Source organism: Ricinus communis, chromosome 6 (genome assembly GCF_019578655.1).
Source record: "Ricinus communis isolate WT05 ecotype wild-type chromosome 6, ASM1957865v1, whole genome shotgun sequence".
Classification (NCBI taxonomy): domain Eukaryota; kingdom Viridiplantae; phylum Streptophyta; class Magnoliopsida; order Malpighiales; family Euphorbiaceae; genus Ricinus; species Ricinus communis.
The window spans coordinates 762,915-789,650 of record NC_063261.1 but is presented as its reverse complement, the minus strand read 5'-3'; the positions used below and the strand labels follow the sequence as shown (position 1 = coordinate 789,650).

The 26,736-nt window shown below is 36.8% G+C and overlaps 1 protein-coding gene and 1 non-coding gene across 2 annotated transcripts; one reads left to right on the top strand and one right to left on the bottom strand.

Annotated features, from left to right (window-relative positions):
- Nucleotides 1-905: 905 nt before the first annotated feature.
- On the bottom strand, nt 906-1,012 carry LOC112534461. The gene has a single exon (XR_003078747.2). It is a non-coding gene; the product is annotated as a small nucleolar RNA R71 (small nucleolar RNA).
- Nucleotides 1,013-15,058: 14,046 nt separating this feature from the next.
- On the top strand, nt 15,059-25,543 carry LOC125370422 (formin-1-like). The gene is made up of 3 exons (XM_048375800.1): nt 15,059-15,203; nt 15,276-15,387; nt 25,180-25,543. Exons 1-3 carry the CDS (start codon nt 15,059-15,061, stop codon nt 25,541-25,543), a joined length of 621 nt encoding a protein of 206 aa, XP_048231757.1.
- The last annotated feature ends 1,193 nt before the right edge of the window (nt 25,544-26,736 follow it).

Sequence of the window (26,736 nt, the reverse complement as noted above, 5' to 3'; positions counted from 1 at the left end):
GACATTTAGATAATTAGTTGCTTACATTTAATCATAGAATAGCAACTTCATTGATTTTGTTAGTGTTAGATATCATAAGACGCTGTAGTAGTTCTACGATCACCCTTGCCCGAGAATACGACCTTGATACTCACTGTTAGTGCTAGTCTGCATCGATAGGTTCATTGCCTTAGATTGTAGCTACATAAATAGCTTATCAAGTTTTTGGCGCCATTGCCGGGGAACACTTTTGTGTGGAGTAGAGTGAATTTGTGTTTGCGTTAATCTAGCCATTTTTATTTTCTATCTTTTCATTTTTTATATATATTCTTTATTATTGTATTTATTCATGTGTTCTTTGGTTGCTGCCTTTCCATTTCAGGTAGTTTATGACCAGGAGCTCTAATCCTACTCTTATAGACCCTCTTGCTGAACCAGAGCGATCCTTCCATTTGTTGAAGAAGTGTATGCAAGAAGAAGAGGAGGCGCGGATAGAGTTTGAAGCCCCTGTGAATAGACCAGCAAGGATGGGAGACAACAACCGGGTTGTGGATGAAGCTAGGACAATGTATGAGTTTGCTAGACCTTCTCTTGAGGGGACACAGATGAGTATATTGCGACCACCTGTGGCGGCCAACAAGTTCGAAATAAAGCCAAAGGTTATACAAATGGTCCAAAATAGTGTACAATTTGGGGGACTGCCGAGCGAGGACCCAAACGCTCACATCGCCAACTTTTTCGAGATCTGCGACACCTTCAAGATAAATGGAACAACTGATGATGCCATTCGATTGAGGCTGTTTCCTTTTTCTCTGAGGGACCGAGCGAAAAGATGGCTGCAGTCACTCCCAGCGAACACTATTATGACATGGAGATCATTGGTTGAAATTCTTTTAGATAAGTATTTTTCTCCTACTAAAACTGTTAAATTGAGAAATGATATATCTTCTTTTGTGTAGTTCGATGATGAGAGCATGTACGATGCTTGGGAGAGGTACAAAGATTTGCTCCAGTGTTGCCCCCACCACGGACTACCAATATGGATGCAGGTCCAAACCTTCTACAGCGGTTTAAACCTTGCTACTAGGCAGATGGTAGACGCTGCAGTAGGTGGGGCCCTGAGCAGTAAGATGCCAGAGCAGGCGTAAAATCTGATAGAGGAAATGGCCATAAATAACTACCAACTGCAATCCTCTAGGAGTCGGCTAGTCAAGCAAGGTGTAGTCAACCAGCTAGACTCCACAACAGCCTTGGCAGCTTAAGTGGAGCTTCTGACTAAGAAATTATACTAGCTTCAGATGCCGGTTCATGCAGCCCAGAAACGCTGCGGGTTTTGCAGTGGCCCGCACTACGGTGCAAACTGTAATACGGGAGGTATGTTTGCTTCACCTTCTAATTCTTTATCTTCTATTGTTTCTGCTAGACCTGTTCATGGGCTGGGCTTGGGCCGGGCCTGACTTTTTTTTGAACAAGCCCGAGCCCGCCCAAGCCTGAAGATTTTTTAATATCTCTCTACCTAAGCCCGAGCCCAAAATTTTTTAAAAAGCCCAGCCCGGCCCAGGCCAACTATTAAACCTCTGTTCATTGGCTGGGCCTGGGCGGGCTCGGGCCGGGCCTGACCTAGCTCGGCCGACAATTCAACACAAATATTCAAAATTTAAACCCAATTTCAACACAAATATTCAAAATTTAAACCCAATTTCAACACAAATATTAAAAATTTAAACCCAATAATCATGTTCATCATGATAATAAAGATACAAACATCAATTAATATTTTTAACCATCTAAATAAAACTCCAAAAACTGAAATAAAAGAACAATAATATAGATGAAAACTCCTTCAAGGCAAATTCACATTTCCTACAAAACAAAAAATATTTAAATTAATAAATATTTTATATAAATAAAAATAACTAGTAGGCTAAATCAATATATAAATAATAAACTTACCTAAAAATCCATAATTTCAGTTTCTTCTTCACCATTAATATCACTAATATCATCCTAACTTGAGCTATCAGATTCAAATTTAATCTAGACAAAAATTCACAAAAAAAAAAAATTAGTCAATTATAAAACTTAATTTTGAAAATAAAATTCAGAAAATAGATTGAATTATAAATAAACAACTTTTATTACCTTCCGCACGAATCCAATCCTTGAGATAATTTAAAGCTTGAACCGTCTTAGAATTAAGAGAACTTCTAGAAGCAGTAATGATCTTATTTCCAATGCTAAAAGCGGATTCCGAAGCAACACTTGTAACTGGAATTGATAAAACATTGCGTGCCATTTTTGAGAGTTCGGGATATCTCATTGAACTTTTATTCCAAAACTCCAAAACATCCAAATCTTCAGCCAAATTATAAGTTAGTTCCTCAAAATAAAGATCTAATTGTGACTTACCATGTATGGTAGTTGTTTCACCCAAAAATTCTTTATAATCTTCAAATTGCTCATCCCCTATGTCACTAACAAAATTGCCACCACTTGATGGTTCCTCATCTGAAGTTCCAACACTAGAACTAGTTTCTTGTCTATACTCATCAAAGAACTTACAAAGGGTAGTCACAACTTTCTCTACCATCTCATCCATTTGGTCTTTCCTATATATTTTACCATAACAATACTTCAAAAAATTAATTTTGCATATAGGATCTAAAAGTGCAACACAACTCAAAATTCCATTATAATTAGCCCAATATTTGTCAAATTTAGGTTGCATAGCCTTAGCAGTATTGCATAGAAGGTGAGATGGCTCATTTGCAACTTCTAATAACTTTGAACGAATTTTCCACACTCCTCTAAAAAATAAATTTGAAGTAGGAGTGTTATGAGCCGAAAACATAATTGTCACTTCATAAAACACCTTCAAAAATTTATGAATCATATAAATATATTTCCATTCAATTTTTGAGATTTTATAAGATCTAAGTACATGACTTCTACTCCCAAAATAATCAAACACATTCTTGTAGTAAAGAGTATTATCAAGCATTATATAAGTCGAATTCCATCTCGTAGGACAATCAAACCTAAATCTTCTCCTAACATCTAAGTGAAAACTTTTCTTTGCAACATCAAAAAACTTTTTTCTACGTATCTGTGATTTATCAATATACTTCATAATTTCTCTGATCTTATTAATAATATCACTGATACTATCCAAACCCGATTGTACGATTAAGTTTAAAATATGAGCACAACAACGGATTTGAAAAAACTCTCCATTACATACAAGAAACTCTTTTATTGCGAGACGACCATTAAGGATAGAAATCATAGTATCATTGTAAGAAGCATTATCAGCAGTGATTGAAAATACTTTATGCTTTAAATTCCATTGAGATAAGAATAAGTCAATCTCATCAGCTATGCACAAGCCGTCATAAGGTGGAATTAATGCTCTAAATCTCAAAATTCTCTTTTTGTAGTTTCCACTTATCATCAATAAAATGAGCAGTAATGCAAATATCCTCAACTTTTGTATGTTGACTCTTCCAATTATCAGTTGTCAAACAAATTTTACTAGGAGCATTGAAAATCATTTCTCTAAGGTTATCCCTTTCTTTCACATACAAAGAAAGAATGTCTCTTTTAAGAGTATGCTTACTATATGCTCTAATTGAGGACACGCCTTACACAACATGCACCTAAAACCCTTTTCTTCCACAATAGTAAAAGGATGAGAACCTTCAACAACAAACATGCTAATGCAATGGCACAATCCATCATGATCAAATTTATAATTCTTTATAGAATTACTCCCATCAGTTAATACTTCACTACCTATAAGAAATTGTTTAATATATGCATTTCCATGTTTTTAGCATTTAGTTAAATGACACCTTAAATGTGATGTTCCATTTTTTGTAGCAGCACCCAAAATAGACTTACAGTGCTTACATTTCATTTTGGCTTCATCTCCATTTGTATCGTTTCTGATTACCTCAAAATGTTCCCAAACAAATGAAGTAGTCTTTGCTCGCTTTTTGGAAACTTCATATTCTGCAAAGCCATCCTCAATGGGCTCTTTATCTTTGTCATTTTCGGGTACTATGGAATTTTGTTCTTCAGCCATGAACTAAATTTTAATCTGCATTACGTAAAAAAAAAACAGAAAATATTAGATTTCCATTTAAATAATTAAATATAAATTTCAGTTTATAATCCACCAAAGAAATTAAAAAAAATCTAACAAAATTTGTTGTTTTGTTGCCTGTGTCTTCTCTGCTTAAGTAGCCATTAGTAATAATACTATGATTCTAAATTATATATAAGAAAAAAGAAGGACACAGGCAGCAACTCCTTTTGTACAACAGCAACAATAGGTATTCGTATTTTGAGCTTTTGAACTTTGTTTATCTTCTTTTTTCTGATAACTGTAGATTGTAGTTTTTTGTGGCTTAGATCATTATTGCAGTTATTTGTAGATTGCGGCATATTCATAATCATGTCTTGTTTTTCAACAGCATAAATAAATGCGAATTTTATGAAATTCAAAACACACATTAAGATCAAAGATTGGAATAAACAAAATTATAGAAAGAAGAATTCTGAAAAAAAGGAAGGTAAAGTTACCAAAGTTATTTTACAGAAAGAGTTGTTCTTTTTCCTATTGCTGGATTAGCCTACCTTTCCTCAATAAGGAAAGTAGCTCAGATGAATCTATTTTGGCTTCAACTCCTTAGTCAGAGTAGGAACCATCATCACAGTTAGTAGGCAAAGGCACAACAAACAAATGAAAGGAGAGATGTAGTAGCGAAGTAGTGGCGAAGATGGAGACGGAGAAGGATTTGGTTGGACGAAGATGGAGACAGAAAAGGAGCCGGAACAAATTTACAACTGTAGAAATGAAAGGAGAGATGTAAGCGGCGAAGATGGTATGCTGTTTACAGAGTGCATATCTCGCATAATTGTCCCAAATTTTAGTTACATTTAGGTTTTTATTTTTATTTATATATTATTAATAACAACAAAACTATAAATAGAAATAATAACTAGCTAAGTGGTATAAGGCACTTAATTATAAGCAGAAGGTCACAGGTTCGAGTGCTGAGTATGACATATTTTTTTCTAACTAAACTAGACATCGGGCCGGGCTTGAGTTTCTATATAAATCCCAAGCCCAGCCCGAGGAGTACGGGCTTTTCGTGGGTTCGGGCTGGGCCGGTACCCAGGCCCATGAACATGTCTAGTTTCTACTGACCTTGAATAGGTAGACTACATGGGTAATGCACCTAGATAGCAGAACAACCCATACAACAATACATACAACCCTGGTTGGCATAATCATCCAAACTTCGGTTGGAGAAACAGCAACGCCCAGGGTCCACCAGGCTTTCAGAGACTGCATTAGCAGCCACCACAACAGTAGTAGCAGGCCAGACAATCACAGCTTCCTCCGCCAGCCGAGAAGAAATCCAACTTGGAGGAGCTAATGATGAAGTTTGTCACGTCAACTGAGATGAGGTCCAGTAGACCGACAGTGCTCTTAGAAATCAGCAGGCGTCCATTCAGAACTTGAAGAGTCAGATTGGGCAGATTTCTAAGATGTTGTCTGAGCGGCAACATGGATTGCTCCCCAATACTATAGAGTCAGACTCGAGGGAGCATTGCAAGGCTATCATTTTATGATTAGGTAAACAGTTATCTAACTCTTTACCATTAGTTGATGATGATAATGTTTCCATGCAGGACAAGCTAGCTAGGAAGGAGCCAGAGCCAGAGGTGATAGAAGCAGAGAAAGTGGAAGACAGGCATAAGAGCCCTGTGAGAGAGTACCAGCCACCGGTCCCCTACCCTGCTTGACTTAAGCAGGAAGGTTGATAAGCAGTTTGGTAAGTTCCTTGACTTGTTTAAACAACTGCGTATTAACCTACCTTTTGTTGAGGCTATTTCACAGATGCCGAAGTATGCCAAGTTCTTAAAGGAAATTTTGAGCAACAAAAGGAAGCTGAAGGACTTGGGACTAGTAAATTTGAATGAGGAATGTTCAACTATTCTTCACAATAAGCTACCACTCAAAAGGAGAGATCCAAGGAGTTTTACTGTTCTCTGCAGGATTGATGATTTGCCTATTAATGGTGCATTGGCTGATTTAGGAGCTAGTATTAATTTGATGCCCATTAGTTTGTTTGATAAGTTAGGTTTAAGTGAACCTAAGCCCACTAGGATGAGCATTCAGTTAGTTGATAGGACTGTTAAGATTCCTAGGGGTATTATTGAGGATGTGCTTGTTAAGGTAGACAAGTTTATTTTTCATGTTGATTTTGTAGTTATGGACATGGAAGGTGAGAGTACTGTGCCTTTGATCCTAGGTAAACCTTTTCTTGCAACATCTAGGGCTGTTATAAATGTTTGTGATGGAAAGCTTCAGCTTAGGGTAGATGATGAGACCATTACCTTTGACTTAGTTACTACTATGAGACATTCTTTAGACCATGACGATGATGTGTTCTATGTGGATATTCTGGATTACGTGGTTGAGTCTCATTTGCAGGAAATATTGCTTGATGATCCTTTGCAGGTAGCATTACAAGAAGAGGAGGAGGAGCTTTCCAACGAGCAAGTATTGGAGTAACTCGCTAGTTTGTTGGCTACGGAGCCTAGCTGTTCTACTGACCCTTTTCTTTCTCTTGATAGGTCAGGAGTGCAGAAAGTAAAGTCTTCTTTCGAGGACCCCCCGACCTTAGAATTGAAGGAGTTACCTAAGCACTTGAGCTATGGATTCTTGGATGAGGAAGGAAAGTTGCCTGTGATTATTGCAGCAGATTTGACACCTGAGGAGCGAGTAAAGACACTAGACTCTCTCAAAAGGTATAAAAAGGCTTTTGCTTACAAGGTTGTTGATATTCCTAGGATCAATCCTAGTTTCTGTTCTCACAAGATATTTATAGAGGATAGCTATAGACTAGTAGTTCAGCAATAAAGGCGGCTTAACCCGAACATGAACGAAGTAGTGAAAAAGGAGGTAATTAAGCTCTTTGATGCAGGTTTGATTTATCCTCTTTCTGACAGTTCTTGGGTGAGCCTTGTACAGGTTGTGCCAAAGAAAAGAGGCATGATAGTAATTCGCAGTGAGAAGGATGAGCTGATACCCACACTGATGGTTACAAGATTCCGAGTTTGCATTGATTACAGGAGGCTTAATGATGCAACTGGGAAGGATCACTTCCCTTTTCCTTTCATTGATCAAACGTTAGAAAGATTGGCAGGACATATATTTTACTGTTTCGTTGATGGTTTTTCCAAGATATTTTCATATTCCAATTGCACCTGAAGACCAAGAGAGAACGACTTTCACCTGTCCCTATTGGACTTTTGCTTATAGACGGATGCCTTTTGGTCTATGCAATGCGTCGGCTATGTTTCAGCAGTGTATGATGGCCGTTTTTTGATGATATGATTGAGGAGTCGATGGAGGTATTTATGGATGACTTTTCTATTTTTGGTAATTCCTTTTCTCACTGTTTGGCAAATTTAGAACGCATGTTAGCTAGGTGCATTGAGGCTAACTCGGTGCTGAGTTGGGAAAAATGTCATTTTATAGTGAGAGAGGGAATTGTTCTAGGGCATAAGATTTCACATGCAGGGATGGAGGTTGATAGAGCTAAAATAGAAACCATATCTAAGCTGCCACCCGCTAGTTCTGTTAGGGCTGTTAGAAGTTTCTTAGGCCATGCTGGGTTCTATAGAAGGTTTATTAGAAATTTCTGTGAGATTGCTAGGCCTCTTACTTAATTACTAGTTAAGGATGCACCTTTCTCTTTTTAGGATGCATGTTTATCTTTTTTTGAGCTATTGAAGAAACTATTGACCACAGCCTCTATTATGGCTTCGCCTGATTAGGGACTGCCCTTTGAACTAATGTGTGATGCTAGTGACTATGCAGTTGGAGCTATACTTGGATAGAGGTTTGATAAGAAGTTCCAACCCATTTACTATGCTAGCAAGACTTTGACAGGAGCCCATGAGCATTACACTACTATAGAGAAGGAGTTATTGGCTGTTGTTTATGCCTTTGAAAAATTCAGATCATACCTCGTCTTATCAAAGACCATCATCTTCACTGACCATTCAGCTTTGAGATATTTGCTTAATAAGCATGATGCTAAGCCAAGATTGATCAGATGGATTTTATTGTTGAAAGAGTTCGACATTGAGATTAGGGATAAGAAAGGCGCAAAAAATTTGGCAGCGGATCACTTATCCAGACTGGAAAATCCGAGCTTGGAAGCACTTAATCAGAGCACAATAAATGATCAATTTCCAGAGGAGCACTTGTATTCATTGAAGGTATATTCTAATTCTCCTTAGTTTTTTGATTATGCTAACTACCTTGTGGCTAGGGTCTTACCAAAGGGTATGACTTATCAGCAACTGAATAAATTCTCCATTAACTTGAAATACTACATTTAGGAAGACCCCTTCCTATATCGAGTATGTGCAAACCAGATCATTCGCTGATGTGTTTATGGCCAAGAGAGTCTCCAGATTTTGAGGCACTATCGTGAGGGACCCACAGGAGGCCATCAAGCAGCGAACCATATTGCTTTGGAAGGTGTTGGATGCAGGCTTTTATTGGCCAACTATCTTCTAGGATGCTAGGATATTTGTTCAGGTTTGCGACGCTTGTCACTGCTCAAGTAACATCTCTGCCCGTGATGAAATGCCCCAAACTAGTATGCAGACTGTTGAGATATTTGATGTTTGAGGTATTGACTTCATGGGGCCCTTCCCTTCTTCCAATGGCAATAAGTATATCATTGTGGCTGTTGAGTATTTCTCCAAGTGGCCTGAGACACAGGCCTTACCTACTGATGATGCCAGAGTTGTTGCAGGTTCCTTAATAGGTTATTTACTAGGTTTGGCACACCTAGAGCGTTAATTAGTGACAGGGGAACACATTTCTGTAATGCTTAATTGGAGAAGGCACTTAGATGCTATGGTGTAATGCATCAGTTCTCTACTCCCTATCACCCACAATCCAGTGGGCAAGTTGAGGTTATAAATAGGGGTTTAAAACACATTTTAGAGAGAACTGTAGGTGTAAGTAGGAAGGATTGGGCTTTGAAACTGGATGATGCATTATGGGCGTTTAGGACTACATATAGGACTTCCACAGGTTTTATGCCCTATAGGCTTTTGTATGGGAAGTCTTGTCATTTACCTGTTGAATTAGAACATAGGGCTCTTTGGCCCCTTAAAACTTGCAATTTTGATGTTGATTCTGCAGGTAAGGAGAGACAGTGGCAGCTGAGTGAATTGGAGGAGTGACGTCAACAAGCGTATGAAAACTCTTCAATTTACAAGGCTAAGACAAAAAAGTGGCATGATCAAAGGCTCAGAGGTTCCAAGGAGTTCCAGATTGGAGATAGAGTATTGCTATATAATTCACGTCTTCGTTTGTTTCCAAGGAAGCTCATGAGTCGATGGTCGGGGCCATTCGTGGTTAAGCAAGTTTTCCCATATGGCGCAGTCGAGCTTCATCATCCTGAGAAGGGTGATTTCAAGGTCAATGGACATAGGCTCAAAGTGTATCATGGAAACTCGTTGGAGATTGAGCAATAGGTTAACATGATTCTGTATCTGTAAGGATGATCCATTTCGAGTCCAGCTAAATGACTCAAGAACAAAAAATAAGTGCCCTTGGGAGGCATTCCAATTTTAGCTTTATGTTTTTCTGTTTATTTTTATATTATCAGTCGTTTGCATGCTTGATGGTATTTAGAACACTTACTTAGTAACTAAACGTAGTTGGATGAATCTAGGGTTTGAGTAACTTAAGTCGGATTTTTCCTTATTGGTGAAGATGAATTCCCTGTTTAATACATTTTACTTGAATTATAGACTAAATGTGTGCGTATATGTGTGGAACGCAAGTAAGGAGTTTGGCGACTCGATATGGCAAAGAAAAGCTTGGACTTCACCCGTCCACCACTGTTTCCGTGGGCATCATTATGGGTTGGATCCCCAGGCCATGCTGATCAGCACGGCCGGAGTCATACCCGTGATGAATATGCATATGAAGAGATTAGGAAATTAGTCATTTACCACGGTTTCCGAGGCCACCACAGGCTACAACACCAGGCCGTGTCGGTCAGCACGCTCGTGCCCTCGCCCGTGATGGACATGTACATAGAGCATAAATAAAAATCAATCGTCTGCCATGGCTTTCGAAGGCACCACGGGCAACAACACCAGGCCATGCTGACCAGCACGGCCATGCCCTTGCCCGTGGTGAATTGGGACGTGGATGAAGCTTCAGCGTTCAGTATGGGCCGAGTTAAAAGCCGACCCGTGAGCCTTGCCACTTGCATGTTGTGACTATATAAGCATGCCATTTCAAAAATTTCCAAGTTTTCCCCTCTAAACTCTAAGGTGCTATTTCTCCTTCTTCTCAACGGCAATTTTAAGTAAGTTTCTTCGCCTTTTGCTTTTATTTGGTTAAATTTGACTTTTTATGTACTTTTTATTATTTAGGACATTTTGATATGCTCTAGTAGTTGTCAATATTTATTGCTTTGGTTGGTTTATTGTTCTGTTTTTATTACACTGCTTAAGTTTGATTTGGATTAGATTTAGTTTAGATTAGTTGCTATGTTTGTGTGATTTTGAATAATGAAATGCTAAGTGTGGGGTTCGGCAGTAATAAAGTTTATTTATGGCATTCTATTCTAAAAAATTAATAGCATAAATTCTCTTTATTTGGTGCACAATAATGTGGGCTGGAATGCTATTGTGAATTGTTTTTTTGTAGGAAATTGAGGCTTTAGTGTTAGCTTTAAGTCTAAAGTTTTATGTTAGTCAAATTATAGTCGTTATGCTGCTAAATTTTCAGTATAATTTATGTTAACTTGATTTCTTATTTGAATACTAATGATTGACTGTATTAGGCAATATGAGGAATGAGATCAATCCGTCAAAGCAACCGCATGTATCTCTTTACTATGAGTGCCGCGTGGCGAAGGAACCTCTTCATCCACTTCACCTTCAGCCTGCTTTGACACCCCGCTGAAGACTAGTCGAGCACGAAGAACACCGGTGCAAATCCACCCGCACTTTGGTCAACATCCCTTATGGACATTTCGAATCGTGCGAGGCAGCTTCTAAGTCATGAGATGGAAGCAAGTAATGGTTGGACGTTGCATTGACTTTGTATCCCTAGAGAGAGTTGGCTTAGGATGTTCGTGCACTGTTCGACACTCTGCCTTACGCATGGTTCTTCGATATCATTGAGCCAACCTACCGCGAGCTTACAATTGAATTCCTCAGTACCTTCTTTCTGCGACAGCGGATCCTGGCGGCATCGGCTGATCCGGTTACTTCAAACTTGGAGGAAGGGAGTTCTCAATGTCAGTTCCACAATTCAGCATGCGTTTGGGTTAATGGATTGAGAAGGAGACCTCAGGCGAGGAGTATCAGGGCTGCATCTACATCAACCCAATCTCGTACGACACCATGTGAGATTCATTAGTACTCAGGCCAGAATCATACTACCCCAGCAGGTCTAAGGCGTCTAGCCTTTCGGATCATCTCCGCTATCTCTATAAATTGTTAACTTACATGACTACAGGCATGGGAGATAGTTTTGGAGCGGTCACACAAACCGATGTATTCATCCTCTGCGCTATGCAACATCGTAAGAAGCTTGCATGGGATATCTATTGGCTCGTCAAGTCCGTTCATTCATAGTCGACGCCCAGAAGAAGATGCACTATTGTTTTGGCCTGTATGTGACTAGGTTGGCCAAGAGACTGGATGTATTGGACGACTGTCTGTCCGAGCTTTCTCAGATTGGTGACATGACACCATTAGGAATCAGACAGATGATCAACATTGTCACGACCCAATCTGTGGGCCCGTGACCAGCACTAGGGAATGGGTAGGCGTAAAGACGTCGAATCCCGTAGTAAGCCTGACCAATCACTAACTTTATCAAATCTAAATCTAATAGCACTGATCCATAATCAACCTCGACCATAAGGTTCTACATATTTAGAATGTGGATTGCCAGCATGAATAGGTAAGACCGAAATCTACATGAAATTGCAAAATAGTAAATTTGAAATTTCTACTGCGGAGATTCTAGAATTTATAAAAGTCAACATACTAATTATATATCAGTTATATTAACCAGAAGATGAAAGAATCAGGCTACTAGATGAAAAGCACTATAGAAAAACTAACCACACCTGAAAAATAGCTAAATTGAGACTATCAGTCTCGGGAGTGAGTTAAAATCATATATCTAAAAATAATTACAACACTTCAATAACACATTTGTTTAATTTAAAATAAACATTAAGTCATGCAAAAATATACGCATCACGCCATGCTTAAATAAAAATAAATTTCACATACCACGGGATGGAGTACTTCAGTAGAACCCTAATCCCCATTGCTAAACAGTCTCAGCCTTTCGGCTCTCTCATTTTCAACAAGACTGGCGCCCAGAGAGCAAAGCTCGACTAGGGTCCTTAAATCCAGTATGGTCACTTAACTTTCCAACTAAGCCGGCGCCTAGAGAGCAATGCTCGACCAGGGACCTTTACTCCGACAACTCACTCTACTCAGTCAAGAGAGTTAAACTCGACCAGGGCAAAACCCTAAACCATTCTCCTATTATCTGACTCAAAATTCATACTGTGCGCACGCAGTCCTGATGCAACCCATCAAGTGGAATGTTCTACTATCATCTTATCCCGAGTCAACATGCAATCACAATAGCTATAATGCAGAAATGAAACATATATAAACATTAAATAAATAAATAATTAAAATATTAATCATTTAATCAGAGATATTACGTAAAAATCTTAGTATATGACACACGTAAGCAGATATATGATTTTAACTCACAGTTCTGATAACCTCCTAGCTCTGCTCCGATGCCTCGGGTAGAGTGAGTCGAACTGACAGATTTATCTAATCATGGGAATAATTTAATCAGAAAAAATAAAACATTTAACAATTAAACCTAGGCTTAGACTCACTAGAATTTGTCTAAAATTTTTGACTGGCTAAGTATAACGAGGCATTTACCCGTATAATGGGTCCGGGACGCATGGGAAAACACTTCAAATATACAGCGATAAATTAACGGGAGTCGGGTCACCAAAATTGCATTAATTTTTCCGACTACGAAACACAACACAATCACGACTATTGGCAGACAGTCCGACAAATTATTTATTTTATCTAATAAATTTTCGACTAACTTTTCTAAAATTCAACACAACAATTAAACATATAAATTTTATCAATGAATTCTAAAATCAACGGGCCAGAGAATTACCGAGATGGTTGATTGCTCGGTTGACTCGCCTCCAGCCGCCGGAGTCCGATCGACGATTCGAATGCACCAACGGACTCGAAATAATGTGCTGATGACGATTCTAGCTTCCGATCTTCCGATCCGACCCCCGATCATCCGGAGAGATTTACGGACGATGTTGGCCGTCGATTTTCAAACGGAGTCCGATTGCCACGAAACTGGTGCCATTGGAAAGCTTGAGCTGAGGAGAGTACGGATATGTCCTCTGATCGGCCAATCATCATTGGAGCTCGCCGGAAAATCAAAAAACTCAGGCTGCCCCCATTTTCTCTCTCCGCGACTACCGACTCGGCCACCAGATTGCCCACCACATAAAATGAAGCTTAGGTCGAAGTCGATTCTTCTTAGGCTCGGCCTTAAAAGGTGGAAATCACCATGCGGTGTTGACGGTAAGTGCCTCCTCTCTTCTCTTTTTCTTTTTCTCCGCTCTGGCACTGCTTTGGGCTACTTCACTTTCTGTGGCTCTTCCACAGCCCACGCCATCGCGCCTCGAGCTCGACGGACGACAGCTCCTCCTCTCTCCCTCTTCCTTCTTCTCCGACGCCATCTTCTTCTTCTCTTTCTTTCATTTTCTTTTCTTTCTTCTCTATATCAACTTTTGGTCCCTGAACTTTTCTTCTTTACCATTTAGTCCCTTAACCTTTTTGAATTACTAACAATTTCGCCCTGCAAAATTTTTGATTAATCGTTAAACTTTTCTTTAGCTTTTCAATTAATCCCTTAACTATTTAATTTGGGTCAAATTAGAATTATTGAAAATATATAATTACTTATTTACCCTTACTTTTAAATGTAAAATTACCAAAATACCCGACATATTTAATTATAGAAGTACTAAACATACAAAGTTTCATAAAAACCCCATATTAATAAAATTATATTTTAAATCTTTATTCCAAGATAAATTTTCAATTTAATCCTAACACACAATTAATTTAATTAATCAATTTGCTAAATATTTTTCAATTAAAATTAACACCCATAGCTAATTAAAATGCCATTTCCCTAATAATCCTTTATAAAATATTCTTTACTAATTCTTTCATAACTTTCAAATATATAAATTAATTTATACATTCATATTGTGGAAAATTGAATGACCGAAAATATAATCCATTTTTCAAAGAATTTACTTTAACTAATTTCTTAAAAATTAAACAAATTAGATATACAAAATAACTCCCTTATGTTGTCTAGCATTAAAATTCTATCTAAATCACTCCAATTAAATCAAATAAAAATAAAGTAAAATAAAAACTCATTTATTAACTATTACTAATAATATTATTATTAAAATAAAATCTCGGGTATTACAAACATGCAGATGATCATGGCCACTCGACACCCACATGGCATTTAGTACAGGCTCGTCAGTGTAATGGTTAGGGAGGCTAGAGAGGCAGCAGCTCGAGGAGCCCAAGACCTTACGGCTGAGATTCCATATGTTAGGATTCCTAACCGAGCCAGAGTTTTTATGCCTACATCTAGAGCCTCCTCCTTTTATTCTGCAGGGACATCGAGTGCTCAGATTAGTGCTTTGGGCGTAGGCTATATCGAGTTTGTAATTTGATGTGACACTATCTCTGAGTTTTGCTTGACCTGGGAAAGGAATTTAGGGCGGTTTAAGAGGAGACTAGGGCACAGTTTCAAGGTTTAAATGATATGCTCCAGCAGCTTATGCATGGGCTGGATAGGCAGGCCATCCAGACAGACCTAATGGCAGAGCATATATAAAAGATGGCGGAGACCGGAGCACAAAATCAACGATTCATCGATGATATGGAGTTTGATCTAGCAGGTTGCTTCACGAACCCTGTGCCACCACCACAGCCCCCTCCTTCAGCGCCTTCCCCTACTCCTCACCCTCTAGCCAATCCAGCCAGTGAGGATGCACCCTCGGTAGACTACCAGTAGTGACAAAAAACAATTTGTGATATGGAGTTTGATCTAGCAGGTTGCTTCACGAACCCTGTGCCACCACCACCGCCCCCTCCTTCAGCGCCTTCCCCTACTCCTCACCCTCTAGCCAATCCAGCCAGTGAGGATGCACCCTCGGTAGACTACCAGTAGTGACAAAAAACAATTTATGATATTTTTCTTTCTCCTTTTCCTTTTCCTTTTTATTTTTTATTTTCTTTCTTTATTATTTTTATTTCATTTTATTTTATTTTCATTTCTTTTTGCATTTTCATTTTATTTTTAAGCTTAGTTTATTATTTCATAATTAGTGACTTAATTCACACACTAGTATTTGATTGTTCCTTTTGATTTTTGTTCTTAGAAAGCAATTTCACTGTACTCAAGATGTCAATTTGGCCGGGTTAAATCGGTGTTACTTGAGTTCCTCGCAAATTTACAACCTTCAACTTTGAACTTTGATTATGCCAATCTTTTATACAATTTATATGATGATTCAATTGATAAGTCTGAGAACCAAATGTAAATTTTAGCCACCTCAAATGTGAGTTCTTGAACTAAAATTTGAGCATCCATTGCACATTATGCTAATGATTTTTCTTGTTTGAGTGTGCACTGTACTTAGTTTTGTTTCTAGAACTTGCTCTGTAATGCTTGTTGAGGTTACATGAATTTTTGAATAACATTAGATGATTTAGGAAACTTAGGAATTCACCACATCTGGCCAAAAGCCTACCCTTTATTTCCATTAATCAGCAATTCTGAGCCTTAACCTTTTCTTCATGATTTACACCTATAAACTACACATACACCATTCTATACATTTATCTTTCCTTTCACCTTGTATACTGAATAATTATGTGTTATGCTTCTTCTTTTATGGAATCATAGTGCCTAATTTTGTTATAAATTCACTTAGTTTTTTTAGTCATTTTTTGATGCTCCCTTCAATCTAAATTGGATAACTGTTCTCATTGTTTATATCACTAATCATGTAGCCCCTATATAAGCTAATGTGGCATATATTATGTTAAGAAAAAAAGAAGAAAAAGAAGAAGAAAATTTTTTTTTGACTTATTTCTTAGCTCTTAGCTCTTTTGAATTTAATTCTTATAAGCATCCTTTACTTCAAATAAAGCTTAGTGAGTATTTTTGTTGTTTTGGCATTCAGCTCCTAAAGCATTCAATTTAAATAATTGCATGATTTTTCAGTATACTTTATACTTCTATCCAAATATTCTTACCTTTACCTTAGCCACATTTCAACCCTTGTAAAGACCCTTTGATTTTGGTATTCATTTATTCGCAATAGCGAAGATGAGATTGATGAGCAAGCTTATGGTAAACAGGTTGTCTGTAGTTGCGTTGAAGGAATTTTCTTGTTTACTTGTAAACACTGTGAGTGATTTGAGATTCCTGTGAGGTAATGGTTCCTAGTCTTTAATGTTGAATTGTTATATAAGTTGTACTTTGAGATAGTATTATTATAGTTTTTCTTTGGAGGTGTATAATTTGTTTAGTTACTTGAGTTTCATTCTTTATATGTTGAATAAGGTTGAGTTGTGAACTTTAGCATGGATTTCGAGGGGTGATTGTTGCTTGTATATGTATTGAGTTATTGATTGCTTGAGGACAAGCAAAAGCTTAAGTATGGGGTGATTTGATGTGCATCATTTTATACATGTTTATATGCCCAATTACTTACATTTTTGTGCATAGTTATCTTGTTTTATGCCAGAATCACCTATGTTTTGGTTCCTTTCATGTTTCAGGTGATTATCGATGGACATTATTAGTAATCGAGGAAACCACGTGCAATTACATACCAGAATCCATCAAAATTGAGCAAGACTAGCATTCCAAGGTTGAGCACAGCCTGGACTTTGGCCGTGGTGAACCATCAACACTTGACCCTCAAGAGTGCTATTTTGGCACGATTTCTAAGGCCACCACGACCTCCACTACGGCCCGTGGTAGCTCAGCACCGGTGAGGGCACGACCAGGAAGAAGCCTTAAGTTGCGGGACGCGAAGGTCCAGCACGGTCTGGACTCCACCCGTGCTGATCAGCACGGGCTTGACCATGGCCGTGGTGAGAGATTTATATAGGCAAATGCAATTTATTGAGTTAGGGTTGGATTTTCCGATTTGATTTTACACATACATTCACAAGCCATCTTTTTTCAAATTTCAATATTCGACTTTAGGAGACTATTTTATCTATTGAAGGAAGGATTACATTAGGTTTAACATTAAATTGAAGATCAAGAGTAGATTTGGAGGCATTCAAGAGGCAATTTAGGGTTCATCATTCAGAATTGGGAATTTAGGGTTTTTCATCCAACTTGAATAAGAAGGGTGTACATGCTTTCAATTTACTTTTCTAAATTTGTTCTTTACTTTTTGTTGCTTATTAGTATGAGTAACTAAATTTGTTAAACCCATTGGGGTTCCTATGTTGTTGGATTGCTTTTAATATTTCTGAGACTTCGATTATCAATGCTTGTCTCTTCTTGCTTTCATTATTAATGAGAAATCACATTATTCATAAGACGTTGTGAGTTGTGGTGTTTAGATTGCTTTATGTAATTGAGAAGTTCATTTAGTAATTGGAAATTTGAATAGCAAGAACTGGTTAATGATCACTTAGAGATAAGGGTAATTAACTAGCCGGATTAAGAATTAAAAAAGTTTAATAGAGGCGGATTGATGTGCATCATTTTATACATGTTTATATGCCCAATTGTTTACATTTTTATGCATAGTTATCTTGTTTTATGTCAAAATCACCTGTGTTTTGGTTCCTTTTACGTTTCAGGTCTTTATCGAGGGACATTATCCGTAACCGAGGGAAATACGCACAATTACGGACCAGAATCCATCAAAGTTGAGCAAGGACTAGCATTCCAAGGTTGAGCACGGCCTGGACTCTGGCCGTGCTGAACCATCAACACTTAACCTTCAACAATGCCATTTTGGCATGGTTTCTAAAGCCACCACGGCCTCCACCACGGCCCATGGTGGCTCAACACCGGCGAGGGCACGACTAGGAAGAAGCCACAAGTTGCAGGACACGGAGGTCCAGCACGGCCTGGACTCCGCCCGTGCTGAGAGATTTATATACGCAAATGCGATTTATTGAGTTAGAGTTCGATTTTCTGACTTGATTTCACATATACAAGCATAAGCCATCTTTTTCCAGACTTCAATACTCGAACTTAGAAGACCATTTCATCTATGGAAGGAAGGATTACATTGGTTTAACATCAAATTGAAGATCAAGAGGAGATTTGGGGCATTCAAGAGGAAAATTAGGGTTCATCATTATGAATTAGAAATTTAAGGTTTTTCATCCAACTTGAAGAAGAAGGGTGTACACGCCTTCAATTTACTTTTCTGAATTTGTTCTTTACTTTGTGTTGCTTATTAGTATGAGTAACTAAATTTGTCAAACCCATTGGGGTTCCTATGTTGTTTGATTGATTCTAATGCTTATGAGATTTTGATTATTAATGCTTGTCTCTTCTTGCTTTCATTATTAATGAGAAATCGCATTATTCATGAGACGTTGTGAGTTGTGGTATTTAGATTGCTTTATGTAATTGAGAAATTGATTTAGTAATTGGAAATTTGAATAGCAAGAACTGGTTAATGGTCACTTAGAGATAAGGGTAATTGACTAGCCGGATTAAGAATTAACAAAGCTTAATTGAGGCGGGTTAAAGCTTAATGCTAATTTAATAATCGATCGTTAGGAAGAGATTCCAATTTTAGGTTATTAGATTTAGGAGTTCGGTTATCTCGAGAGGGAAACCGAATTCAGTTAAAAATTTATCCACGGGTAATTGCAATTGGTAATCAATATAATCTCTATCTTCACTAAAATCCAACTAGCTTAGGTCCCTTTTGGCTTTGCTTTTTCCTTCGATTGTTTTCCTAAATCCTTTCGGATTATTTGACACTTAGTTAACCGCTTGTTTATATTTAATCATAGCATAGTAACTTCATCGATTTTGTTAAGGATAGATAACATAAGATGCTGCAGTAGTTCTAGGATCACCCTTTCCCGAGAATACGACCTTGATACTCACCATTTGTGCTAGTCTGCATCGATAGGTTCACTGCCTTAGATTTTAGCTACACAAGCTTAATGCTAATTTAATAATCGATTGTTAGGAAGAGATTCCAACGTTAGGTTTCTAGGTGTAGGAATTCGGTTATCTCGAGAGGGAAATCGAATTCAGTTAAGAATTTATCCACGGGTAACTACAATTGGTAATCAATATAATCTCTACCTTCACTAAAATCCAACTAGCTTAGGTCCCCTTGGGTTTACTTTTTCCTTTGATTGTTTCACGAAATTCTTTCAGTCTGTCTGACATTTAGATAATCACTTGCTTACATTTAATCATATAATAGCAACTTCACTGATTTTGTTAGGGTTAGATATCATAAGATGCTATATTAGTTCTAGGATCACCTTTGCCCGAGAATACGACCTTGATACTCATCGTTAGTGCTAGTCTGCATCGATAGGTTCACTGCCTTAGATTGTAGCTACACAAATAGCTTATCAATATGGCAATTGTATTCTCTACAATAAATCATTACAGCATATGAGGACCACTTAAGTCTAACCCATTTTATTAAGCCTAGTTCCTATTTTGATGTTTAAACCTAATTAGCTATCCAATTATGTAAAAGGCCCATCTAGTCTAGCCTAATTATAGTTATGCAGTTAATTACCAGCCTATAAACCTAAATGGACTACTTCTTATGTTATGGTCCAATTGGATGATTCTTATTTTATGTGACCCATTAGTTAATTAAAAGCATGAAAAAAACCCACTAAGTCTATATGGATTTCAATTTAGGCCTAACTTACCATCCTTTAACCTAATAAACTATAATTTTCATAATAGGTCCAATTTTAAAGCTTAATATCTACGTGTCCAGTTTTAATTAGGTAATTGGATAGCATATATTTGGCATACATTCAAAACAAAACAGAAATTAAAGTGCAAGGAAATTGAATAACAACCTTCCTATAACTAAAAAATCAAAAGAAAACACATAAAAAGAAGTTATAGTGTACAAAAATGTCAAAAAAAGTGCATAAAATCTGAAAATAGAGCAAGATTAGTGTAAAGCATAATGGCCTGGGTCACAGAGCCAATTGGCTCAGTACATAGCCGAATCGGCTCTAGGGCTTGGTCAGGTTGGTTCTACAATTTTCTTTGATCCTCTCGCCTATAAGTTGATTTTACATGCCCATAAGACAAAAATATGGTTAAAAACATGAAAAAAAATGAAATAATGGACATAAAAATAAATCAACTAGACCAAAATACATAAAAATAATACAAACATAAAAAAAGGACAAACTGACAGAAGACAAAAAAGAAGCTTTACAGGGTAAATTCTAGATTTGAACATGTAACCCGAAAAATTTGATACAATCAAATAATTATATGAGATAAACATAAATCTATATGTTACCCTAATCACTCCAATCATCAGATTCAAGATCCAATATAAAGCATGTATCTGATTTAAAACCTAACATATTATCATATTATTAGATTCAAATCCCAGCCTCACATAAGCATGTTGGTTCAAGAAAACCTAAATCTAACCATACAAAACAATAAAAAATCATCCTAATTATGTTTCTAAAATCAAGAAAAAATTAAAGAACTAGTAAAGAAGAGGGAGATGCTGATGATGCTGGATTAGGGAACTCTTAGGTTATCACCGTAGAGTGCTAATCTGCGAGTATCTAGAGATGATGAGATAGTAAAATCAAAGGTTAGATGAGGATCTAGTGTTGTTTTGGCTTGATTGTTTCTTTAGTGAAGAGAAGTCTTATGTCGTTCTTAAAGCTTTTAGAATTCTTTTCTTTCTTAGTGACTTCCCTCTTAGCTATCTAAAAACTCATTACTTATTAAATGAACGTAGGCATTTAAGTGTAGTTAGTAGCTAAACCTAGACCTAGGATAACCTTTTTCTGTTTATAGTCATCATGTTTTAGGAAATCCTAGAGGAGGATATAAACTCTAATTTTTAATCAATTATTTTCCTTTATCATATGATTTTATTTAAATTAATATCCAATAAAGTCAAATCTTTTAAAATGAAATCTTTAAAATCCTAATAATGATCACTAAAAATCTTCTAGAAGCCTTAGTTTACAAATTTAACATTTTCTAAGCCAAAATACATGTAAAACGATGTCGAATTTGGTAAATAAGCTAATCGGGACTACTAAGCCGGTTGACTTAGGGAGCAAAAAGTTCAGAAAGTGTTTACATTTTACTCCCTAAATTTGTAAAAACTATTGTTTGTTGTTTCACCCATCAAACTTAATTTTTTTACCAATTGGGTCCAAATTGATTATGGAAAAGTAATTTAAATTCAATTATTATCAACTCTAACTGAGATTTGCCCATCCTCAACCTCCCGAGACTCGAAAGAGGAAGTAACTTTCATCATCAAAATTTTCATAATTCCTTCGATATTTGGATCCAAAAAATGGTGCTGACAGTTGTCCTCTATTTGTTAAAATTTATAAACAATCTTGTGATTTAAATAAATTGAGACAAATCATAATATCAAGGGTACGAGAAAAGGACATGATAATGAGCCATAGAAGCCATGCTTCATAAGCCAGAGCTAATGCAAAAATTTTAATTTAATGTATGGACCACGCCCCCTTGATTTAAAGGGCCACGCCTGATTGGGTTGAGGACCACGCCTGATTAAGTTGAGGACTATGCTTGATTGAGTTAACGGCTACACCTGCTTGATTAAAGGACTATACTTAATTCGATTTGAGGACCATGCTTGCTTTGATTTTGAGGACTACGCCTGCTTTAATTTCGAGGACCTCGCCTGCTTTAATTTTGAGGAGTTTGCCTTCTTGTTTTATTTTTATTGACCTAAGGTGCAATTGATCTCTATTTTGATCTTAACACCCAAATTGAACATCACTAACCTCATGTCTGAGTGTCTATATGTTAGAGCACCAAAGAAACCAAGCAAAACATCCTTAAGCTTTAAAGGAATTCTTGTAAAAAGACCAAAAAAGCGCGAGGAAGCTTCCAGAGTGCAGGGGCGTTTCATATAACCAAAGTTTTACAAGACGTTAAAAAGTCCACCTGAAATCCTGGTAATCACAACATGACACCTGGCAGTCAAAGTGTTCAAGAAGTGCGCTTCATATTTGAGCTTGAGACTGAAAATGGCAGATGATAGGATGACGAGAAGCGCGAAGGTGCTTCTAGGCGTGGACAAAGCAGGCGCGAGGGCGCTATTGTAGCGCGGGGGTAATTTTTATAATTAATTCGATATCAGTAATTGTTGAAATATCAGCCATCCTATCAGTGCCACGTGTTTGGAGTCATTGAAGCCCTAACATCTCTTTACAGAAAGCTGGGTACGCTTTTCAGGACTTTAGGTAATTTTTTACCAAGTCATCAATCTTGTAATTAATGAGTTTTGGACCCACTATAATGTCTTCAAGGGGTTGGTATGTGTATAAATACCTCTCTTAAACACTCTACAAGTAAGTGTGTGATTTAGGTATACCAAAACTCTTGCAAATTTATTTTTTAATTTTTTACACTCAATATATTTCTTTGTAAAGTGTATTAAGTTGAAAATCTTTGTTTAACTAAAACTCTAAAGGGTTGTTGTGTGAGCCTAGGTATTGAAAATACAAAGAATTGGTTGTTGAGTAACCATTAATACTCAAGGGTTAAGAGACTTAGTGAGAGATTGGTTCACTAAGGGAAGAGGTTTAGTAGGAGCCTTGAAAACACCAAGTTGCTGGGTGAACTTGTAAAACCCAAAGGTTGTAATCTCAGTGATTATAGTAGAATACTTAAGTGTGATCTTGAGGAGTGGATGTAGGGACGATTGTTCCTAAACCACTATAAACCCTTGTGCCATCTTCTTTAACTCTTACTCTCTTTAAATTATCCTTAATCCTTCTTAATTTTTTATGTTTTTACCTAAATCTATTAACTTCTGCAATTTAAGGTCACCAATTCAACCCTTGATAAGTGCTAAAGGCACTTACTTTTGAGCTTTATTTTCTATTAATTTTACTTTTAATTGAGTTTTATTTATTTGTTCATACTTGATTTTCAGTTCTTTTAGGCACTTTGAGGATAATACATGTCAAGAAGTCAAATGGAATCGAAAAGCATGAGAATCGGGCAAAGGAAAGACATATTTATCCAAAGTTCAATCTCACACAGAAATTCACACGGGTGTGTGGCCTTCCCGTGTGAGTTGTGAAAAATGGTATATTGCATGAAGGGTGCAAACGGGAAGCCCAAACGGTCGTGTGCTTCCCATGTCAGACAGATAAACAAATTTCAGCATTACACAAATTTGATCGCATTAGCATCAATACAGTTTTTCGTGATCTTACAGGTCTAGAATTTAAAAGTTATCTTCATCAACTTTGTAGATACTCCCTAAGCTGTAATTCTTATGAATGGCTCAACTCCATATTAGGTTTTTAAGGATGAGAAAACTTAGATCGAAGTGAGATGTTATGCATTCTGTTTGGGCCAGTCTTAGTATTTGGGCCTTATCTAGAGCTATAAAGGTCTGATTGAGGTGATTCAAAATCCTAAAATGAACGAATCTTTAAGAGCTACAACTTGGATGAAGAACATAAGCCTCGATTCGATTTCAAAGATGCCCTAAAATAGCCTACAAAATAAAGAATGGATGGAGACACATATTCAAGCTATGAAAAGCTAAGGAAGCCACACGGCCGTGTGGTCCCTGTAATAAACTATGTAAAGGTACTTTTAGGGTTTTTTTGAGTGAGCTCTGTCATATTTTCATTTCGAGAGAGAGAAACATTTAGAGACTTCATTTTCCTTTCATTTTTAGGGTTTTGATTGGTCATTTCTCAAGGAAGAACATCAATTCCTTCATTATTTTCTAAGATTGAAGATTTTCATCCCTACTCTTCCATGACTAGTTTGAGATCTTCTTTCTCTAATCTTTATTTCTTTATTGTAATGTATAGGAGCTAATTTTCTTGCTATTTGGATTTTGAAGAACCTTAATTTATTTTGAACGGATTGATGGAAAGTTAATGCAATTAATCTTTTCTATGAGTTGTTTTATTTTATTTTATTATTTAATTATCTATTTCAATTGATAAGTCAATGTATTGATTGTGATTTATTTCCATAAACTAATTAGAGATCACTTTTTATGAATTGATCATATTTTAGGGATTAAGGATTGATTGGGATACTAGAGATAAATCTATAAAATCCTTTAGTTTAATAGTTCCTTAATATTAATGCATGACCTAAGTGAGTGGGTTTGAGAAGAGATTCCTCTCCCCCCTCTTAGGAATTAGGGGTTGAATTACTTGAGAAAATTTTAAACCTAGTTTAATGGAATGCCAACTCAACTCTTGATTTGAATTAATTATTGTTTGTTTCATGAAATACTTAACTTATTAGGAGGATTCACTACCTAAATAGGCTTTATTCTTGATAAGTTTACTAATTGTTTTTATTTTTGTTTTCAAGATTATTTTACTTTTAGATATTATTACACCCAAACAACATTTTGATTGCTAAATATCAGTGCCTGATTGAAGTTAGTACTCACAATTAGGTCCCTAGTGGAACGATACTCTTATTCATAATTATGTTACTTGATACGATTGGTGCACTTTGCCATGTACGGATAGCATTTATCAACCCCCTTTTTTGGTTCCAAAGGATAACAAATGGCTAGCATAATGCGTCCGTCACTGATATGATAAATAGACTTCTCACTATCATTAACAACAAAATCCTTGGGAGCCTTCCTTTGGATAAATATGGAGATGAAGACCTAGGGAAGATTCCTACAAATGTTCTCACAAGTAAAAACTTCTAACCTATGAGATTTCTCTTATAAGGGATGAAGTTGATAGAGATAGTGGGAAGAAGAAAGTCCTAGCACTTAAGGCTAGCACAAGAGCTCAAGATGCAATTGATATCCCAAGTGATGAGGAAGATCAAGGGGAAGCTCTAAGTGAGAGTGATGATGTGGCTCTCATTACCAAGCACGTAAAGAGAATACTTGAAGCCAAAAGGAGAAGAGGCAACAAGGCTTTTGCAAGCAAGAAACCTTTATCTAAATCAAGAACAAGTAAGGACAAGAAGGAGGAAGTCACTTGCTACAAATGTGGAAAGCAAGTTCATATTAAACTAGATTGTCCTAAATACTTGAAGAGGAAGAAGGAAGACAAAAAAAAAGAGCTTGGAAGCTACATAGAGTGATGCATCTTCATCCTCCAACAATGAAAGTGAAAGAGAAGAGGAGGCTAATGTTTGCATCATGGCAAACATGGAAGACTCCCATGAGGTATGTTCCACTTCTCATTTATGCAATTCTTCTTCTTCTTGTTCATCTTCACATTCTTTTGGTGATGACTTATTGAATGATGAGGATGAGCTCTTACAAAACATGCTTTCAAAATTAAATTCTTACAAAAACAAATGCTCTAGTTTGGAGGAAAACCTTAAGATTTCAAAGAAGGAAATTGCCTCTTTAAAAACTTTCAATAATGACTTAGGAAATCATTGGATGATGTTTCAAAAGAAAAACTTTTTAAAGAGAACAACTCCTTGAAAAGTTGAAGAGCATAGGAACTCAATTTCAAAATTTCATAAAGGGAAAGAGTCTTTTGACACACTAGTTGTGTCTCAAAGACCTCCTTTTATGAGACATGAACTTGGGCTTAATGGAGCTTTATCATCCTCATCTCGCAACACAATCTTTGTCAAAGCCACTCAACTACAAACATTTGAGAGAAACTCAAATAAAGTTTCAAAGAGCAATACACACTCTAGACCTCCCATTCAAAAGAAAGAGAAAGGTACACATGTTCCAAAGGCTAAGCTAAGAGGATTAAAGCGTGCATTCATGTATAGGAACACAAATATTAATAAATCTTATTCATACATGTGTAAAGATAATATATGAAGTCCAAATCTCAAGCAAAAGTGGCTAAGAAGACCTATTCAAATTCTAAGGTCACTTGCCACTATGAGAATCAAACATATCAATGTGAAATGCAAGATAAGGGAAATGCACCTTTTCATGAATGGATTTTTCAATGCTAAACCCAAAGGAATTAACTTGTTTGGATACCTAAATTTAAGTGAATGAACTTCTTTTTATAGGTGTGTCTTAGATCCATAAGCATAAATCTTTGCATGTTAATAATGGATGTTCAAGGCACATGACGGGTGACAAGAGCCTCTTTGTGAATGTCAAGAACTATGATGGAGGCAAAGTAACTTTTGGAAATAATGCCAAAGATAAGGTAATTGGCATCGACTCCATAGGTAAGGATGGTAAACTATTCTTTGATGATATTTTCCTAGTTGATGGTTTAAAAATAACTTGTTGAGTGTAAGTCAATTGTGTGACAAAGCGAACAAAGTTACTTTTGATTCCAATGGATGTC